Source organism: Solanum lycopersicum, chromosome 2 (assembly GCF_036512215.1).
Source record: "Solanum lycopersicum chromosome 2, SLM_r2.1".
NCBI lineage: Eukaryota > Viridiplantae > Streptophyta > Magnoliopsida > Solanales > Solanaceae > Solanum > Solanum lycopersicum.
The window spans coordinates 53,509,236-53,531,368 of NC_090801.1; the positions used below are offsets into that span (position 1 = coordinate 53,509,236).

Sequence of the window (22,133 nt, forward strand, 5' to 3'; positions counted from 1 at the left end):
CAAGCTTTTGTGATTCCCACAATATTTAAAGTTAATTTCTTTATATTATTGATTGGGTAAGCAGTTATTCAGACCTATAGCACACAACACAGAAAGTGCACAGTTTTAGCACTACACTACATAATGAACAAAACAAAACAAGATCAGTCAACTCTATTTTGGTGAACTGGAAACTTCACGATTCATCTCTTCACCATTCTGAGAGGCAACCAATGAGTCAGAATCGGAGTCTTCTGCTGTTACAGCACCTGGGCTATCATTATCTTGGTTCCCAGAATTAGATGAAAATGACAGCGGGTTATGTGTTGAGCTTGCTTTCTTTAGTCCCTGAATGGCTCTTATTGCAGCTAGCGTGCTTCGGTATATATCCCCATTTTCTTCCCCCTGTGGAAATGTTGTATCAGGGAGAACATTGGAAGCATAAGAAGTAGTTGCTCCAATCTGTTCATCTGCAGGGACAGCTGATTCAACAACTTCTGCTTCCAAAGGAAATAGGACCTCAAGATTAGCCTCACACTCATGGACTAATCTCGTCAGAGGTTCCGTAGTAAAGATCGGCTGATGAAGTGCGACTTGTGTAAAAGGAAGACGCAACAATCCCCCAGTTCGTTTGTCATACTTCTTCAATATCTTAACAAGTCCTAATGAAACAAAAAATTGTTAGAGAAGATATCTTGACCTTGCAGAAATCAGAGGTAGTTATACCTCCAAAGCAAGAAATCTTACTTTCGTGTTAAACTATGGCTAGTTATGTGAGAGTTGTCTGTGTTTGCCGAGTAGAGCTATTAGCTCCCATAATTTTACGTCACCCATATTCCTCTCTTTAATACTGATCATCTGTTGTCCCCTCAAAGTATAAAATCAGAAAGAAAAAGTGAACTGGTAGAAGGAATTAGAAGTAGAGGAAGAGAATTAAGGAAGAACGAATCATCATCAGAAAATGGAAAAGGACATTGGGGAAAACAGAAACTCAGAGATGGAGGAAATGTGTTAAACATTAAACCGCATGCGGAAAATGACCTAAAATACCCTTAAACTATCGAATTTGGTACAAAAATACCCTTCGTTAACCTTTTGGCTCCAAATGCCCCTGACGTCAAAGTATTGACTCTAAATTACCCTTATTTTTAACGGTCCACTTCAAAAATAAAATTAATAAATTCATTTATTGTGTGCCGCATTCCTATTGGCTATTATTTAAATTAACCTATTTAATTAATCTCAAATCATTATCCGGATCTACCCATAACCTATATCCGCCTCCGTCTAAATGAGGTTCCCTATCTTCATCTTCTTCATTTTTCCTAGTGGTTCTAAAAATCTTCTCTTCAATCTTGGCTTTTCTCTGTACCTGAGTTTTAACAATCAAGTCTGCTTCTTGAAATGCAACAATAAGATTTTGGGTCAAAAAGGGTAACTTTTCAAATCCAAATCTAGCGTCTAAATTTTGTCAAATATATGGGTAAAATTTTCATCAGACGTCTTATTCTTTGGCTGAAATTTTTCTCTAAAAGTTCATACATTTTTATCTTTGCAACAGGTCTTATGTTCTGTCTATCATTCGATTTTATCTTCGATCTCCATTCTTAAACTTCAAGCTCCTTCATTGACTAAAAAATATCAATGATGTCAGCTTCTTGAGTTCTCTGAACATTCTCCTTGTGATCTTCATGAACTTGGATTGGAGTTACATGAAGAGTGAGCGTGAAATTGAGAAATTGATTTTAGTGGTGAACTATGAATAACCCATCTGATGCATCAGTACATAGAACTCTTTCTTGCTTCAAAAACCCCTGTTGTTTTGATTATCTTTAAATTCTTGAGAAGCTTTTTTTCCCAATAATTTGAAATTTTCAATAGAAAGTAATCAACTTAAAAAAGCTAATTTGTTGATTTAAAGAGGCTTTTAGGCGGGGCGGATATGGGTTATTGGGTGGATCTGCATTCTGATTTGAGATTAATCAATTAGGTTAATTTTGGAAATAGCCAATAGAAACGTGCCATGTAATAAATGAATTTCTTAATTTTATTTTTGAAATGGACCTTTAAAAATAAGGGTAGTTTAGAGCCAATATGTTGACGTCAGGGGTATTTTGGAGCCAAAACATTAACGAAGGGTTTTTTTGTACCAAATTCAATAGTATAAGGGTATTTTAGGACCTTTTCGGAACATCATGAAAATGTGGGGTTAAGTGAAGAGAAAGACAGCATCCAAATACTTGGATTAAATTTGTAATAGTCAAAATTGTTTTGGAGTAGCATTCTGTTTCTCTATCTTCTAGCTGCATCTTTACCTCAGTTTATGTAGTTTGATGAGTTGCTTGTAAGAGTCACATAGGGAATAAGGAACCAATAACAGTGGAGAAAGTGGTAAGAGTCTAAGACACGTGCAGATTGGGAAAAGGATGGTGTTGGGCGGACTAGGTGGAAGAAGAAGAGTATGAAAGAGGGAAGACTTTGAGGAGGAATAGCACGTGATGGATGTAGGGAGAGAGAGGGAAGAGATCCTCTAATCCTTAGAACACTATGATGCTGTAAACACATAACTATCAAGGGTAACAAATTTCAGAAGTGCAAAGTGAAAATTGACAGAAAAACTCTATACCTGCAAAATTTAATGAGCTATAATTTTTCAGAAGAACCATCTCCCCGTGTATGGAAACAAAGTCTTTACGGATGTTCATCATTTCTTCACTGAATTCATTGTTTGTTGCAAGAACTCCATCTTTGTCGCTCTTCTCCTTCACACGTTCAATTCTTTCCTTCAGTTCCTGTTATACAAGTAGAGAAAAAAAATCAAAATCCACACTAGCAATTTGAGACTCGCTATGTATTACAAATATCTTTAAGAATATAATACTGCAATACGATGACTCTCATTCTGTTTCTACGTTGATATCTTACACACTCATTCTTGCATCCTTCCAATGTCTACCCCTCCATTAAGATACGGAAAAAGATAACACTGTCCATTTTCAGTGCCCTTCTAAAATCACATATTGGAATATGAGTCAAAAATTCAGAAAATGCGCCCATAAGTTCCAAACTGAAAAATGCATCCTGTTCCACTGTCTGCCTCCACAACTTTTGAAGCGGCCACCAGGCCCACTACAAATTACATTTTCATCCTCTACAACCAAATAACTCACTCGACCGCAGACCTTCAAGAATCACAGAACCCCATACCAGAGAAAGCATTTACCATGCTGTCTCCACTGTGCACCAGCCACAATTGTTGTTTAGTTGGCCAACAAAACTGTAGCTCCGCCACCCCTGTCTTACCTTCCTACTTCAATCTAAATTTCAAATTCACCAGTCACGTCCATCATTAACACACCCGCAGCTTTCCTGGAATCCTTCCACTGCCATATCTCATTTCATTATGGATTACCCAAAAAGTAAACATTTTGATAGTTACTTGACTCCACATTCCAGTGCCAAACTACGTAATGTTTGTAATTGATGAACTTGGTCACGAACCAGGCATGATGACGACAATATTACTTTCATGTCATTGAATGTGAAGTCAAAATTCGATTGTAAATGTATATTCAGGCCTGAATAGGACAGTTGCAGATTGAATATGCAATTATAAGGGCTTCATACTAAAACTTGACAACTTCAGTTTGCACTTTTCAGTAACAAAGTTCTCTAGAATGATTGCCATATTCGAGTCTTTATGCTACAATTTACTCATGATGCCTTATGTAGTAAAGGCTGATGGGACAAAGAAATCCTGCATAATTATATATTATGGAGTGTAACAGTGAACCTTATATGTGTTATATATATGTTAAAGGCATTTGGTTACTTCTGACACCAGATATCATATAATAACTCCTTTCACCAACTACCAATCCTAATCCTGGACTAAGGCGGATGACATGCTCCATCCAAAGCCCTCACGGACACAGGTACCAGATAAAAGAGTTACGAACCCACCCCATTTGTTCTGAAATGTATCATATTCTGATCCAGATGAAGAAAAGTTAAAGACCAAGGTCATCATTGGATCCAATCATTTTCAAAAGAAACTTGGTCCCAGTTTATGATTAACCAAATGACGTATTCAGTATGCATGCAATTCCCTAACTACTAGTACACCTCATGAACCGGCCAAGGGAGGGGTTGACTGCCGGGTTTTGAGGATCGAGACCAGCTTTGGAAACGGCAGAAGTGAAGTGAGTCACCCCCATATAAGTAATATGGGCAAGTACAAGAGGTTAGTATTATGGAACTTTTTTCACTTTTTAGTTAAATGAGAGTAAAAATATATGCAACAGACTGGGAAGCATTGACTATAAGGCAATCTAAAGAATAAAGTGGTATTTAACAGAGAGAATCAATTGTTTCTACTGAATGTTTAGTTTTATTAGTGGGTGTGAGATTTAATTTTTTCACATGGTAAGTACAAAATGAGGTGTTTCATACAGTAACAATTTGAATTTAGGTTTATGTTTATTCTCTGATTGCGTTAAATATCGTGAAATTTATTAATGGAGATGTTATTTAAATAATTATATACATTACTTTTTTGTCTGAACAAGACAAGAAGAAAGCTGTACAACACAGACTATGCCAGTTCCACGCTATCGAAGTCATATAAAAGTCAATAAACTATTTCTCTTATAATATTCAATATATGAATGTCTTTCTTATTTAATCTAGTACTTGGGGCCACATCAGCAACAACGCCGATAAGTGTGGTCAAATATCCTAAAACTAATTTGACTGATAGTTTTATTTTTATTAGGCAAAGAACTAATTAGATAGTTATTAACACTTGATCAAGAAAATTTTGATATTTATTGGTTAGGCAGCCTTCATCAAAAGTAGCAGGACAAGAAGACAAACAATCCCAACTAGTCTCCACGCTGAGTAACAATGATGCAACAAAGCTTCAAAGAAACTAGAAAATGATAAGCTCACAAAGTGTCCTGCTTGTTTAGGCAACCCAAGCCTAGTTTCCATGTTGTGTGGAGGATCATAGGTGGTTGATCTAACAGTTTAGTCAAGCACCCTAACTCCGAGTTGCCTAATAGAAAATTTTCTTCATTGGACTTGAAGAAAGGGTGAACATTTAAGAGTACAAATATTTTTCTGGAGAATTTACTAGAACAAGTAGCTGCTTACCAAGGACATAACCTTAGATAGGAGGTTGTAGAGGACAAGGATCGTGGTAGAAAGATAGTAGAGTGTTGTCTTATTTATCCTTCCATACTAGTAGTAGTAGTACTTCTCTTGTAGTTTTTGTCCTTTGATTTCTGTCACTATTTGTGGTCTCTTGTATTCGATTATCGCACTAATTTGTTGAAGTTATTGTTCTTTTTCAGAATATTTTGACATGCTCTCTATACTATTTCTCCATAATTTCTTTACTTCCGTTATTTCTTTTTCAAACTACTTTGAGATGCTTTTTGCTTGAGCCGAGGGCCAATAGAAAACAACCTTTCTACCTCCCAATGTAGTAAGGTTTGCATACGCTTTACCCTTCCTAGACCTGAATTGTGGGATTACACTAGGTATGTCGTTGTAATCTGTTCGGTCGGGTGTTAGTGTTATATGAGAAAGCCAGAGATATTCTGATGTTTAGTGTTTGGCATTTCCTTGGTCAAATCAGCTCAACAAATTATAAAGGCAGTAGGGGGAATATGCCATTAAGATACTTCTATATCCCCAGCTTTACTAAGAATATTCTCCAGGAAGCTCATGTCATACTATTTCCCTCCACCAGCACCCAACTATTTGCTTCTATTTTTGGGGTATGTCGTGTATATATATCTCCTCTCAATCACTTGAACCATCCATCTGAAGTCCACAAGGGACCATCATTTATTGGCATTGCTCTTAAGTTCGTCATAGTTGCATTTACATTTTTTGGCCTTTGTTGTGATTCATATAGTGATTTACTTCTCCGTTTACACATCAAATGTTACAGCAGCATATCCATCAAAAAGAGAGACTTTGTCACTTAAACAAATCCTAGTACTCTTGAATATCTAAAAATATATATTCTTCAATTCCTCCATCCTTTATCTCACCGCTCACCACGTACTAATTGCCGCTCACAGAAGTGGCAGTACATTTATCCCTCTCTACGACAATAAGCTACAAATAATACAACACGTAAACACCAGAAACATATTCCTTAAAACCTTCACATTCCCAGATCCATCAAAAGCTAACAACTTGATCCAATTTATGCAAATCATTAAGTAAAAATTCTGATGAAATTTTGGTTTTTAGGACTTCAACAAAGCGCAATGGATATAACGGATTCATGCAAGTTGACCACAACTAATCCAGAATCAAGGTGTAATTATCCAAGTGATTGAAATGAAGAAAATTGTAAGCTGAGCTTATCAACTGTAAAATTCTGTTCAAGTTTTAAATTAATCAAACCAATCAAGCGTAACAATTACGCAGTCTCTTCACACCAAAACAAAAATTGAATTTTTTAACGGGAATCTGTAAACAAAAATTTAAATTTCAGAATTACAAACAGGCAAAGCGAAGATTTTTATTTTATTTTTTTAAAATAGAAAAGAAAAAAAAAACGAAACCTGGAAACGGATAATGAAGTCTTCTTCTTTATCCACGTAGAAATCGTTGAACTTGTCGAGTTCCTCATTGAGAATTCTGATAAACCAATCCTGTAGCTCCGTCGCGGCTGCCGTCGCCGGCGGCAGCGGCGGTAACGGAGGTGTATTATCGGCGGTGGAAGAAGGGATGTGCTTGATAAGCTTCTTCAACGGCTTGTAACACAAGTATTTATCCCTCCATTCAGGTAGGGTTTCTTCCAAATGGATGCTGAATTCTTTCCCGAATTTCATATCACCGGCAATCGCTTGATTTTATACAAATTCGTCTAAACACACTGATTTTTAAACAGAATTTTGCTTTTTTTTGGAGTTCTTGAAATCCAATAACATATAGTTCAAAATTTTACAAAAATGTTAGATTCTCACAAAGAATTAGCAATTTTGAGTTTAGGATATGCAATTCCCTCACCCACCAACCAAAGGAACTCAAATTAGCAAGATTTATAAGTTTTTATTAAACAAAGAATTTAAGTTTATCATAAATGTATCCAACTTTTTATATTATTACCATCAAAATACTTCTTTAAGGATAAAAATAATATCTTTACACGGTGTTTTCAAAAGCATTTTTTCTAATGTTACTCCCGAATATTTTTAATTTGTTTTTTCTTTAAATCATATTTTTAGTATTGGTGTAATGCTATTTCACAAATAATAATTGTAATGTTTTTTTCTTCATTATTGATTATTGATACTTATCTCAAATAAAAATCACAAATCATTGAAAAGTTTACTTTTACCTATTCTATTAATAATAACAAAACTATAAAATTGAATATACATAAAACTACGCCCCATAAATCCATGGGACATATGTCCCATTTCTCATGGCTTACGCCTTGTTCCGCAATGTATTAAACGTCTTAACTTACGCCCTCACCTTTTAAAATACTTTGTTCTACAAATGGAGTAGAGGAAAATTATTTTATATCTATGGATAAATATATCTCATAAATAAATATAAAATTAAAAAACAAATTTGTAAAAGAATTACGAAATCATTGTGCTGAGCTTTATTTGTTAATATATATTCAATAATCCTTGACAGCAGAAAAAGTTTATAAAAGTCATAAATAAAAAAAATGAATTTTTACTTTTACATGCGAAATTCATAGCCATGGGCCATTGGTTTTTGAAAGAATATTCGATTACAACTTGTAGTTGAGTGTCATGTCAGCTTAGCCATTCTGTCCCCCAAGAGACGCAGGAACAACACATATTTTAGAAAATTGTTGTCAATCAATGATTAGTGATTTTTTTCTCATAAAAGAATAGCAACCTTTAAGTACTTAATATAGTGCTTATTATTTTTTGAAATCATTATTTGAAATTGTGCGTCGAGAAAATCAGAAATTTGAGAAATATATTTCACTTTTTTAGAAAAATATTATTTATATTCATAAGTTTTAAAAACTATCAAAACTAACCATAAATTTGTATTATAAGTCAATTGAATTTTTGATGCAACAAATATCATATGTAGCGTCCATGACACTGAAGCAACGTGGTAGTTTGGAGTGAATACAACAGACATCATTCCATACATCGTGAAGTAACAAAGTATACCCTAAGATGATTATTTATCATTTTCATCAACCACCATATTATTCCTTTCATATTCACAGACTATTTCATTACTACTTTGATATTCACATAAAAAAATAATGTAGTACAAAGCAAACAAATACTATAGATGATTTTTTGTAAAATAATAAAAAATTGATATAAAATTTTAATTTTCAAAAGATTCCAATGAAATTTGACCCAAATATATATATATAAAAAAAAAAAAAAAAAAAAAACTAGTATTATAGCATTTGAGATATTTGTCAAAAACATTTACCAAATAATGGCAAATTATATGGATAAAAACTATTTGCCAAATTTTCCCCCAAATGTTATTTGAAAAATCTATGACCAAATAATAAAAACTATTTGCAAAATTTTCCCCCAAATATGATTTAAAAAATCTATGACCAAATAATAAAAACTATTTGCCAAATTTTTCCCCAAATATTATTTGAAAAATCTATGACCAAATAATAAAAACTATTTGCCAAATTTTCCCCCAAATATTATTTGAAAAATCTATGACCAAATAAGACCTTAACATACAGGTAACTAACTAATAAGGAGTCTCCAACACAGTAAACACAAATTGATTTTCTCCCCTTCCATTTTTTTTTAAAAAAAATGCATTCTTTAAACGACATGAGAGGAATATTCATCCTTGAAGAAATTGAGAGATTAAGAAACACGACATGAAATAATTTAATGGACTGAATCATCTACTAGACGATCCTTTAATTAGGTTCAAACAATTGGATACGAGATGGAAGTCAGCAATAACACAAGTACGAACAACGAAATCAGGATGAAAAGGAAAAGGAAAAAAATCGTTGCAGGTGAAACAGCAGCCTAAATGGAATCCAAAGCCTGAAGAACATCAGCTTTCACATCTTCAAAATCTTCCACTCCAAAGCTAAATCGGACCAAGTTATCCAAGATGCCATACTTTGCTCTATCAGACTGGCTAAGATCCCTGTTTTACAGTTCAAATCGAGCATGTTATCCACAATGTTTTCATTTAGCACTCGATATGTTAGTAGTGTTGATAGAAAAGTTATAGTTTCCAGATTCTCTCCCCATAATAGAGTATACTTTATTGATAAGTAACCATGAAATAGAACATTGACATACCAATAAGACATTATTGCTGGTTGGTCCACAATGCTCTCACAACCTCCAAACGATGGAGCAATATAAGGAATCCTCAGAGCATCCACAAATTTTGCAGTAGTTAGGAGGTCTCCATCAACCTTATAGAAAAAATATAGCCCTTTAATATACTGAAAGCGAGAGAACTGACAGGGATTCCTGGCTAAAAAAAGACCATAGATCTACAGACCTCAAAACTGACCACACCACCAAAGCCAGTCATTTGTTTCTTTGCAAGGTGATATTCCGGATGACTCGGCAAGCCTGGATAATAGACGTGTTTCACCTGCAACTCATTTTATTCAGATATGACAGCACTTGCAGAGATCCTAATGAAACGCAGGAAAAACAAGACCTCTGAACTTTAATGCTACTGCTCATAGATAAGCTAGAAGTGTGGTACGATAGTAAATTTATGTTCAGTAATGAGTCAATCATGCATTATTAGGATGAAGTAGCTACCTGACTAAAGGTAGGTCGTACAGGGAGTGTAACTGTACAAGTAACATAGAAATTTTTTATAGAGTTAAGACGATACTAATCAACACTTTAAGAATGTTTACTTGTTTACAACCTATTTGTCTTAGTGAGTCTGCATGTTGTAGTAGAGGACGACTAGGAAGCACACCAAAGTAGCAACCACGGATGTAAGAATAGTCTTTGTTAAGTGATGAAGGAAAGAAAAAACAGAATCACCCAAAAAGTACAGCTTTGTGATGTTAACAGCAGAATCTACGGGTACAAAGGAGTGATAGAAAAGATCGTTCAGTTTATCTGGCTTAAAAGATCACCCATATTGATGGTGCATCTTCTTCTACTTATTTTAAACTAATAATGACTGCATCTTCTTCTTAAGTTGCTTTCAGCGCTTTATTTTCACTTACTCTAACAAACATCAAGTTGAACATTCTTACTTTTACATAAACATGAATTATCATGCATATCAATAAGGTAATTGTGCTCTAGTAAAATGTGAATTTCAAATCATGACTAACAAAGCTATTGAAGCCTAGAGTACCTTGGGATGAGCCTCTAAAATTTCGGCCATCCTCAATGCAGTAGAATTTTGTTGCTGTACACGAAGATGCAGCGTCTTCATGCCTCGGATGATAAGATATGCAGCATTCTGGCAGTTGGGAAAATTGCATCAGACTTCTATAAAATACAAGCTTAAATGTAAGTTACACTTCATACAACAGCAACAACTACACCATAATTACCCTAAACCTCTGGTTAATATTAAAATAATTAGGTTCTCTAACACTACAAGTTCTTAATATTTTCTCCCGGAATATAAACCCCTAACAAGAATAAAAGACGTTAAGCTAAAGTAAGCATACCAACGTGACTAGGGGTGTCAACTGGGGGGGCAGGTTCATTGAGTTGGGTCGAGATGGCTAGAGATAATGGGTCACAGCTTAACATGCCCAACTCTAACCGAGTTTTAATTTCTTACATTACTTTCTACTAATTTATTTGATTACTAAATAAAACTAATAACCTTTTTTTTAATATGGCTATATCAGACATCCAACAAACAAAAAAGATTATAAATGTTTTGACAAGTTCTTTTATGGGTCGATTTGGGCAGCATACTAAGTCCAAATTAGCACAGCTTATAGATTGGCTGACTTGGGCTCTACCCAAATTGAGCCGCCATGCAAATATGCAAAGTCAACCCGCCAAAAGCAATTCTACCTATATGCAGCATAAAAAGTCAGGGATTCAAGTCAATCAGTACTCAATTAAGAAAACTCACAGGATTGAGAGCACCACCCAGGATATGATGCAAGTTTCGGATTACTGAAACTAATTTTTCAGGACCACTAATACAACCTGCAAGAACCTGTATGAAGCGCAGCATAGCAGTTAGTTTGATGTTTCTTGGTGGCAGCATAGTTGATTGATTGTTAAAAAGCCAGATAATGCCACTTACATCGTTGTGCCCACCAAGGAATTTTGTAGCAGAGTGCACAACAAGGTCAGCCCCTAGAGCAAGGGCCTTCTGGTTAAGAGGAGTTGCAAATGTTCCATCTATGCAAACCAAGGCTCCTTTTTCACGGCAAAGCTTTGAAACCAGCTCAATGTCAACACATCTCAGGAATGGATTTGTTGGAGACTCAGTAAAGAAAAGATCCACCTGCATTGAACAAGGTGCCAGTCATTAGAATCATCTTCCTCAACTCTATAGTTCAGCATAGTTAAGTGATACACAACCATGTGTTTGCATACTTACTTTCTTCTGATTTAATGCTAACTCCAAAGCTCCCATATCTGCTGGATCAATAACTGTGGCCTGTGGTAATGAAACACATCAGCATTTTTTTCTCTTAGACTAACTCAACAAAAGAGAAACGTTATGGTTCAATTATATTAGTCGCCAGCAGTTTTTTACAGAACTGAATTTATAATATTTGTCTCATTACCAAAATAATTACAACAGCTTTACTTAAATCTTGTAATATTTCTGGACTTCACAAATGGAATGCCAAGTATGTTAGACATTAGGATTAGCGCAAGTACCGTAATTCCCATTTTAGGTAATATTGTCTCAATAAAAACACGTGTCTTCCTGTAGCAGTCTGTAGTAGTAACAATATGCCCACCAGCAGGAACCAAGGCCAGGAACATGACAGTACTAGCACACATTCCAGATGCCACTATCAAGGTTGATTCAGCACCCTCAAGTGCACTGTTAGAGATACAAATACCTTATTACTAAAAAAAATGCCCCTTAAATACCACTAAAACAACTAAAGAAAATAAAAGCAAAAGACGAAAATAGAAAATTAAAACAAACTAATTAACCAAAGAAAACTCTAACCTAATTTTCTCCTCCAAAACAACAGTAGTGGGGTTCCCATAGCGGCCATATTCAAAACTTGCACGTCTTTTCTCCTGCCAAAATATCAAAGGTGAAATTGATCAAAAACAAGTTCACCAACGATGTACTTAACATTCTGTCTTACCAATTTGATGGTACACCAGTATAATATCTAAAGAAACTTGAGAATTAACCAAGAAAGTGGCTAGGGTCGTCAAGACTCCCCTTTTCAGGTCAGGAATTTTCCATTGGAACTAGAGAGCGATTGTTTTATTGATTCACACTTTAAGCAACTCAAGGATCAAATACAACAGTAAATACCTTAAAATCAATAAGGTCAGAAGTTTTGTTGAAGAAGTAAGCAGATGTGTTAACCACTGGGGTAGTTATGGCATCAGTAACAATACCGCGTCCCAACCTTTCACCTGCAGAAAAACAAAAACAACATAAGTTTTTTTTCTTGATTCATAAAGCCAATCTGAAAGCACAAATATTACCCCCATCCTCAAGAGATATATTGAAATAATCTTTATTCAAACTAGAGAATACCCATAACAGTACATCTATGATGAAAAGATTTATCTTGTCATAGGCAACTTAACAACCTTCATGCCTTCAGGTGACAATATTCAAGGAATAACATTTCCTTTTCGTTCTACCTTATTGTTGTGGTTTTTTCAGAAGAGGAAAAGAAAGAAAGAATCAACAGAGATGGTGGATTGGAATGAAAAACGAAAGAAATGCTTCTTTCATTTTCCACGCCAACCCACTATCTTTTACTTGGGTTTGGGTTCCACGACATTTTAAACTTAATATCTTGAAATCTGGCTGAGAGTTCTTTGAGCCTCAATTGAACTGAGAGATGTGGACTAATTCAGACAAACTGATAAATAAAGTTGAATACTTTTGGAGTATTTATCCAATTTTAGCTTGAAGTGTTACAGTACTATAGTCCATCTTAAGCCTTCAGTGTGATATGTCTCCGATACTATACATCAACGGACAATAATAAGGCCCAAAACATATTTCACGCATGCATTCTTCCAAGATTGTCAGGTAAACTATGGGTTTTAAACCATTGAATTAATCAATCAACTACACCTCGATCCCGAACTGCTATATATATCTCTGTATCCCATCCTCTCTAACTCAATTTAGACCATTAGAGCAGAACTAGTAGCCTGCATGCTGGCCCGGTAGAGTTTGCTCAAATAGTGTATCTGTATTAATAAATTCATCAAATGTATACACATATTAAATCGAGAAACCAGTTATTATCGCTTAAAGTGCTACGTAATCTTAGAAACCAGTTACTTATCACTTGAAGTCCTTATAAAACTCAGAACTTATAAAGTTGAAATCTTAACTTCGCAAAACAGAAATATATTCATCAGATCTCATCGAGAATGAACCGTCAGCTTTCGTAATACAACATAAACGTTAATCAGACTTCTACATAATAAGAGAAATCATAACAAACTAGACTTATGAGCTGTCAAAAGGATCTAAGAATGATACCGGCATGAATAGCAACGCTTCCATCTGAATTCAAAAATGAAGCATATTTAACACCTGTCGAACCCTTAATCTGTACATTTTGATCACTACAATCCGCATTTTCCACAACCGCCACCTCCTCGTCACCTGTGGTGATACCAATCGAAGTAACAGCAGCGGAAGCGGATGAATCGACAGCATTAGCCGCCGGAGTGAACTCAGGACCGGCTTGGTTGTTAGACCAGGAAGCCGCCACAACTTGAGCCACGCCGATGTTGCTGCAATTCCTCCTAGCCTTAATGCTTAGCTGCCTCACGAAATTAGGCGGAAACCTATAGATCAAAGAAGACAGTCCATAAACCTGAGATCGGTTACTCCCGGAGTTATACTTGCCGGAGAACCGAACGCCGGCTTTAGGATGTGGAAGGCTGCCGGAGAAATCAGGCTCCGAACGACATTCGAATGACGGAAATGCCCTAGCGTAACTAGAGACGGCCATTGAATTGTTGATGATTTTGGAGTTTGGAAGGTCAAAAATGTAATTACTCCCACGGCTGTGAAAAACCCAAAAAAAATGAAAAAGGGAGTTTGTTGAGGAAATTGTGTTCCACACAGAGTTTAAATAGTGATTGTAATCCACAAGTAGACTGTACTTTGAGAAGAAGAAAAAAATTATCGCGAATTAAATCTTTACATTGTAATCATTGTAATTTAATAAAGTAAAATATATGTTAATTAATTAAAGTAAAATAGCATAAAATAAACTATAAATATAAATAAATGACATTCATATATTAAATTGATATAAACACTCGATACAGATAAATTTTATCACTTCAAAAATGCACGCGATTGAGATTTTGTCGTCTTGTTAACATAGTTGAATGGTGGGCCCAAAACACATTATAGTAAGCAAATATGACCATTCATCAACTTTAGGGGTCATTTAGCCATGCAATTTAAAGGGGTTTGGATTGATTTTTTCTAAAAAGTAGTTAGGATTGTATAAGGATATTTTTTATGACTAGGGAATTTTGTGATTGGGGTAAAAATTTTGCTTTTATTTAATAGCTCGTAAATCCTTTAGGAGAGGAGGAATAATTCATACTAGATAAGCTTGATATTGCGCTTAGAAAGATCATACAAGAGCTAAGAAGTTAAGATAGTTTTCATAATTTGTTAACATTATGCTTATGGGAAAAAGTTATAGATTTGTAGACAATAAAATGTAATTTGTGTCGAGAAAACAATAATCAACAACGAAAAAGTATCGCAACAATATTTTTTGATTTCAAAGTGAAAGTGTTACAAATTCCATGATTTTTCTGACTACGACTTTTTAGATATAACTCAAGGCCTTGAGTTTGATCTTAAATTTGTATCTTGAACTTGATCTTGCATTCAAGGACTTTAAATCTTGTTCATGAATTTGATCTTGACTTTTACTTAAATTCAAGGGTTTCGAGCTTGTTCTTGAATCTTGTAATTTTGATCTTGATTTGTGGATTTGATGAACTTGATATGGACTTGAGCTTGATGATCTTGAATTCAAGGATTTTGAGCTTGATCTTGAATCTTGTGGTCTAGTTTTTTATCGTTCTTGAACTTGAATGTTCTGTGGCTTCGAATCCACGAGCTTTCTCTAGCTTCTTATTAAAATTCTTTGTTCCTTTTCTGAATTATGAGAACCCCTATTTACAGTTTTAAACTAGATGATTTGTGATTAGTCCCTTCGATCAATTAGATTTAAGTGACATGACATATATATTTTATGGAACGGACTTTAATTAATAAGAAAATTTTCAAAATGTCAATATTTTGGTGTTTTACAGGATCCCTTAGCACACTTTTCATATTTATTTAAAATATCAATATTTAATTTTTTATGTGTCTAATTTATTGAGTTATGTATTTTTAAAAAAAATTTGTTTGATTTGCATGAATACAATTATTTTGAGAAAGAAACATAACACTTCAAATTCTCATTCTCTCGAAAGGGGTTCTCCAAAACTAGAACTTTCCTTTTTTGTTACATTTTCATCATAATTGTATATCAACAACTTTTGTATTTTATGTGTTTACTTTATCATTTAAATTAAAATTGTTTACATAGTGAAAACTAAAAATTATATTACATTGATCAAAATTGTAGTACATGACTGTCAAATATAATTTTGTCTCTCAATATAATTATATATGTGAATATGATTTATGAAAGAATGCAACATTTTGGGGGGAAAAAACATATATAGTGAAATAATACAAACTGTTGAGGAAAGATACAATATTTTAAAAAAGTACAAATTGATTGTGAAAGAAATAGAGAGGGTATGAATTTAATTTTTGCAACCTTCTTCTCTGACTTTCTCTTTCTTCTTCTTCGTCTGATATGTTCTTCTTTGCGATTTTTCATTCACGAAATCCAAATTTCAAGTCGTATTCATTTGTACACTAAGAAAACTGCTTTGTCATCTAAAAAATTATAATTATCTAAAAATTTAAATAAAGATTTAAATAATTAACTCAATTATATTAATTTATAATATTTATTTAGACCTAAATATTCATAAATTTAATATAATCTAAATTATTTATAAATTTATATTTAATAAGTTTTAAATGATATATGTACAAATAAAATTTCAATTTCGATTTATCATCTACCTAAATCAATGATTTTAAATTCATATCCAATCGCGTAGTTATTATTGAACTACTCAAATCATACATTTACATACTATTACATTTAGGATATCTTTTATATTTGTTGCAGGTATTTAAAAACTACAAACTATTAGTTCATGCAAGTTAAAATGGTAATTAAGTGATGATCATGTTAATCAATATTTTAGTAGTTCACTTACCGTTTTAATATATTTATAAAGCGGTAAACCAGTTCGATAATAATTAAAATTAAATTAAACTGATCGATAACATTTTTAGCGATAGATGAAAGATATTTATATAAACGCAACATTTATTAGACTACTAATAATAAATTTCTTAATCTCTCTATGTAGTACTTAATTACTAATCTATTGAAATGAACTTTGATGTATTGGATACTGTTATGTTCGAGTTAATTAAACTTGTTAACGCGATAATATCAATAATATGACGCTCGTGTCGGCACGAATTCGACATGTGTTATTTTTTTGGTTTTAATTTATGTGATATAATTGAAATTTTAAAAAAAAATTAAAATATTATTTTAAAATATTTTAATTTATTAATTATTATATTTTATAGTAATTTTTTAAATAATTTCCAAATAATATATAATATTCTCTCTGTCTAAATTTACGTGACACAAATAAAATTTAAAGAATCAACCAACTTTTATGTATTTACTTTTAAATATTTGAAATTGTTAATTATTGTGATTTGTAATATTTGTACGTCATTTTCACGTTATTTTTTAATTTTCTAATTATTATTCTTTGATAGAATTTTTTATGTAATTTAAAAATGTTTAACATATTAAAAACAAAAGCAATATAAATAAATTAAAATAGAAAAAGTGCTAAACTGGAATATAAATAGACATGTTAAATTTGAAAACACCCTTTGAATATATGCACAAACTAATGCACAAAAACAAGACGAGAGATTTTGAAAAGATACATGAAACACAAAATATAAATTAATTTTCATTTTTTTAATAATTTAGCATATATATTTTATTTCTAAATCATTACTTCTATCATTTAATTTATTTGATCTATTTTCTTACTCTATTTAAAAAACGATTCTATCTCTTATTAATAATTTTTTTAATTCTAATTTTTATGTAACATGTTGAAGATTCTATCTTTTATTAATAATTTTTTTAGTTTTAATTTTCATATAACATGTTGAAGATCTTTGGATTTAAATTTTTCCTTCTTAAATTTTGTATCATACTAAAATAAATTAAATATTTTAAAACAAAAAAAATAATCTTTTGTCTATTATGTTTTATAGATTAAATACTAATTAATGATTGAATATTATATTTGAAGACCTGAGCTAAGAACTTAAGTGAATAGAAAATGGTGGGACCCACAACTGCTAACTTAATACCCAGCCCAACAAAAATGAAAAAGAACGGTATTATATTAGAATGAGACAAGTTTATTTAATTTAAAATTTTAATATGCTTTCATTTGTATTCACCAAAAAAACTCTTAATTTAATGTAAATATCAAGAAGCACACATATTGACGAACACATGTGCGCTTCAAGAAATTTATATTATAGTATAACAAAAATATTATATATATAATCGGGGGTATGATATAACCATCAATTTTCTCATTTAGAGTTGATATATTTTTTATTATAAAAGTGACTCATATATATCTGTATTTATAAATAAATGGCTCACATATACCTTTTTCTTTTAATAAAAATGAAAAAAATAAAATTTTAATCTAATTTTTTATTATTTTTTCCCAAAAATATAATCTCATATGAGTAAATTTAATCTTCGTCAAATATTTTTTTTTATTTTTTTCGTTTCATTGACTAATTTAGAATTATTATTTTGATAATCAAATTTATTTATGTTTCACTAATATTCTTGTAAAATTATTGTAGATGACCAAATTTTTTTCTTCGAATACAAAAATTAAATTACAATATAGACAAAAAAATAGTTTAAATTTTTTTCTTTAAACTAAGGAATGAAAAAATAAGAATAAATAAGAATAAGAAACTCAAATAATTATAATAAAAGAAGTCAAAAAATAATTTATATATGAAAAAAATTAAAATATACCTTAAACTTTAATAGAAGAATGATATATATATATATATATATATATATATATATATATATATCCTTAAATAATTTTTTGAAAAAAATAAAAATAATAAATATAAATTTAAAACTAAATTTTTTTAATTTTCGTTAATGAAGAGTATATGTGAGTCATTTTCGTAACAAAGATATATCAGACCCTTTTTCTTATAATATATTTCTTGACAATTAACACACTCATCACACCTAGATTCGTTCCTATCCATGTCCTATTCTTTATTTATCCAACTCCTTTTTCTTTTTTGTTTAATTATTTATATTAATTAACTAATAATAAATTTTTAAGTAGATATTGATACTCAATATCTCCAAACTCAAAAACAAAACCCTCCAACATACAAATAAAAAATAAATAAATAAAATTGACAAAAATCAGAATTGATAAAATCGTATATTTGATAAGTTCTGTTTATTATATTAAGTCTATAAAACTCCAAACTTATGTTTTAATTTCTTTATAAAGAAAAATTGAATTAAAAAGCAAACCTCAAAAAAATCAAGATCAAATCTTTTTTAGGTACTTAATTATTATTTTTTTAAATTTTATTTTTAAATCAAGAAGGACTTCAGCTATAATATTAGTAGTATTTTCGTAGGGTTTTTTTAATTTTCAATTTTAATATGACTAGATGCAAAGTCTTGTGTCACATTATTAACATTTTATCGTAAAATCAATCTATCAGGAAAAAAAACATGTAAAACACTTGTAAAATACATACTCGTAACATGAATTAAATACGTCAACGAAAGAAATTTGAAATTTTAAATTACTATTAAAATGAAACATACATATCAACAGAAAGATGCATGCTTCTAGCCCTATATTTTACTAAGAGACAAAAAATTAATAGTTGGGAAGAGAGTGACATGTTTCTAACTTGAATGATACAATGGGTATCAAATCTTTTCAAATGCCACAACTCATTTTTTCTCGTGTCTTTATCAAATTTAATTATTGAAGAGAAATGTCAAAAATCTATCTAATCTTAATTAAAGGCGTTTCAAATTTGAGTTTTAAAAATACAAAATATTTTTATTAGAAACATTTACTACTTTTAATGAGTATATTCATATGGAGCGAATTCAATACGTTTTTTTAATAACAAATGATTAGACTAAAGAATTGAAGAGAAAATTTTTATTATATACTTTTGGGAAAAAGATAAATATATCCTCAAACTATCATAAATGGTATGTAGATATTCTCCGTCATATTTTTGGGATATTGGTGTTCCTGTCGTTCAAAATCTAAAGCATATATACCCTCTATACTAACGTACATACACGTGTCATATTCTTATCCACCGATCGATATTTGTTAAATTTGAATCGACGAATAAGATTTTACATGTCAAGTGTTCCTATTAAGTCTTTCATTAGAGTGAAGAGGCATATATTCTCTAGTTTTTGGATGGCAGCGGCATCAATGTCCCAAAAATATGACGAAAAGTATTTACATCCCATTTATGATAATTCAAAGGTATATTTATTTTTTTCCCTATAATTTTTTTTTTTGAAAAAAAAATCTTAACATTTATGTTTAAGTTTTTAGAGAAGAAAGAAGTTTACTTGGTATCAATCTACAACTTAATTACTTAACATATTAGAAATCTATTACTCTTAATTAGAGGTGTTTTAGATTTGAGTTTTGAAAATGCAAAAGTATTTTAATTGGAATGTTTTACCTTTTTTTTCAGCGAGTCCATCATAGCAAGCAAATTCAAAATAATTTTTCTAATATGTTTTGAATATCATATACTAGGTAAACTAAAAATAAATTGAAGATGAATTTTTATTTTATATTTTTGAAACTCAACTTTTAAATGTTTATAGAAGGAGAAATTTACATGATATTGACCTATTAATTAATTAACTGTATATCTCTTCAAAAATCACTTTTTCTTTTTTGACAAAATATTGAAATCAACAAGAATAATTATTTGAGATAATAACGTTACTTTATTGTTTTGATTTGTTTGTTTCGGTTATTACTCGGATATTTTTTAACCATGATTTCTTTAAATACCTTTAAATATTCTGAATTGTTAACTATTGTGATTTACATAAAGTAATTTTTAAATTGCTTCTAAATACGTAGAAATTATTTCAAAATAATATAAGAATTCCACGTTCAAATTTGTATATATCAAATATTAGTTAGTTTGACTGTCTTGCTCCGAATAAAATCAAATAAATTAAAATGAGAGAATGGAAAATTCAACCCTCATTAAGGGTGTGTGTATGGTACGAAGGAAAATATTTTTCTAGAAAACAAGTAGATTTTTCACTTATTTTCTCATGTTTGATTGGTGAGTAGAAAATATTTTTCAATTTTTTTTTAGTATTTGATAAAACATCTTTTAATTTTACTAGGGAGTAGAAATGATTTTTGAAATTAACAGTATTTTTAAAAAATAAATATAATTTTTTTTGGGAGGGGGGATAGGGATGAGATGGGGTAAAAAAAATTAAATCAAAAATATCTTTAAAAAATAAATTTAATTTTTTTTTTTGAGAGGGAGGGTCGGGGAAGATAAAATTAATAATTGATAAATATTTTTAAAAATAAATTTAAATTATTTTTTTCTGGAGGGGGAGGAGGGAGCTAGTGGTGGTGGGGGTGGGGGTGGGTGTAAAAATAAAAAATTAGAGCTTTAAATTTATTTTTCAACAAAAAGAAAGTTATTTTTTCAACCAAAAAAGTTGGGTTTCTTTAATTAAAAAATTGTAATTTAAAGTTAGAGCAGAGTATTAGAAAATGTATTTTTTCTAATTTTTGAAAGAAAATTATTTTTCTTAATGATTTGTTCAAAATATTTTTCAAACTTTAATCCAATTAAATATAAAAAAATTTAACAAATATTTTACTTCACCCCAAACAAACCCTAAATCGACAAGGACATAAAAGGAGCGAGTACCAAGTGACAAGTCTATTCACTTCGAAATCGATGCATTTTTCTTCTCGGCGTAATGGAAAAATAATTTTAAAATAAATAAAATAAGATATCTCCTTAAATAAAGAGACTACATAATAACAGAGAATTAAATTAAGACGTTTTAAAATTATATTAGATATATTTATTTAATACATTAGTGCATAAAAGTTATTTCGATTTAAAAACGTTTAAAATAAATTAATTTAAATAGGCTCTCTACATTTTATTTGGATTGTTAGTGTTATTTCACAATATATCTTATGTATTATCAGGGGCGGATCCATGTTGGATTCAGGAATTCATCAAAACCAACTTGATAAAAAATACACGATATATTTAAGGTAAATAATCTGTATGTCTATAGATATATATATTTTGAACCTCTTTAATAACAAATAGAAATAGATGGCTCAGTGGCAAGACCTCTAGATATTAAGTTGGACACCCCTAGTTCAAATTCCTGTGATGACATCTATTTATTTTCCTTTTTCAGTTTCACTTTTATTTTTTAAAGAAAAAATCAGTTTTATTTTTCAAGCATTTTTTAGCTTTATTTTTTATTTAAAAAACGTGTTAAAAGTGTAGTTTAAAACCAAAAAAGTTGTAGGGTCCTATTTCGAAAGACTTATTTACACGTTTATATTTTTATTTTTCGAATCTCGTAAACGAAAATTCTGAGTCCGTCACTGTATATTATATTTTACTGTATTACTTCAACAAGAAACATCAAAGATATCCTTAAACTACGTAAAATT

General features: G+C 31.1%; 2 protein-coding genes across 2 annotated transcripts; both read right to left on the bottom strand.

The window, feature by feature from the left end:
* Positions 1–24: 24 nt before the first annotated feature.
* Positions 25–8,398, bottom strand: LOC101245125 (SPX domain-containing protein 4). Its single transcript, XM_004233322.5, has 3 exons — positions 6,564–8,398; positions 2,606–2,771; positions 25–641 (listed from the first exon to the last, which is right to left on the bottom strand). The coding sequence occupies exons 1-3, from the start codon at positions 6,831–6,833 to the stop codon at positions 154–156; spliced, it is 924 nt and encodes a 307-aa protein (XP_004233370.2). The 5' UTR covers positions 6,834–8,398; the 3' UTR covers positions 25–153.
* A 622-nt stretch (positions 8,399–9,020) lies between these two features.
* Positions 9,021–14,140, bottom strand: CGS (cystathionine gamma synthase). The gene is made up of 11 exons (NM_001247560.1): positions 13,663–14,140; positions 12,466–12,569; positions 12,145–12,218; positions 11,844–12,012; positions 11,557–11,616; positions 11,257–11,460; positions 11,080–11,166; positions 10,339–10,446; positions 9,511–9,606; positions 9,303–9,421; positions 9,021–9,144 (listed from the first exon to the last, which is right to left on the bottom strand). The coding sequence occupies exons 1-11, from the start codon at positions 14,138–14,140 to the stop codon at positions 9,021–9,023; spliced, it is 1,623 nt and encodes a 540-aa protein (NP_001234489.1).
* Between the last annotated feature and the right edge of the window lie 7,993 nt (positions 14,141–22,133).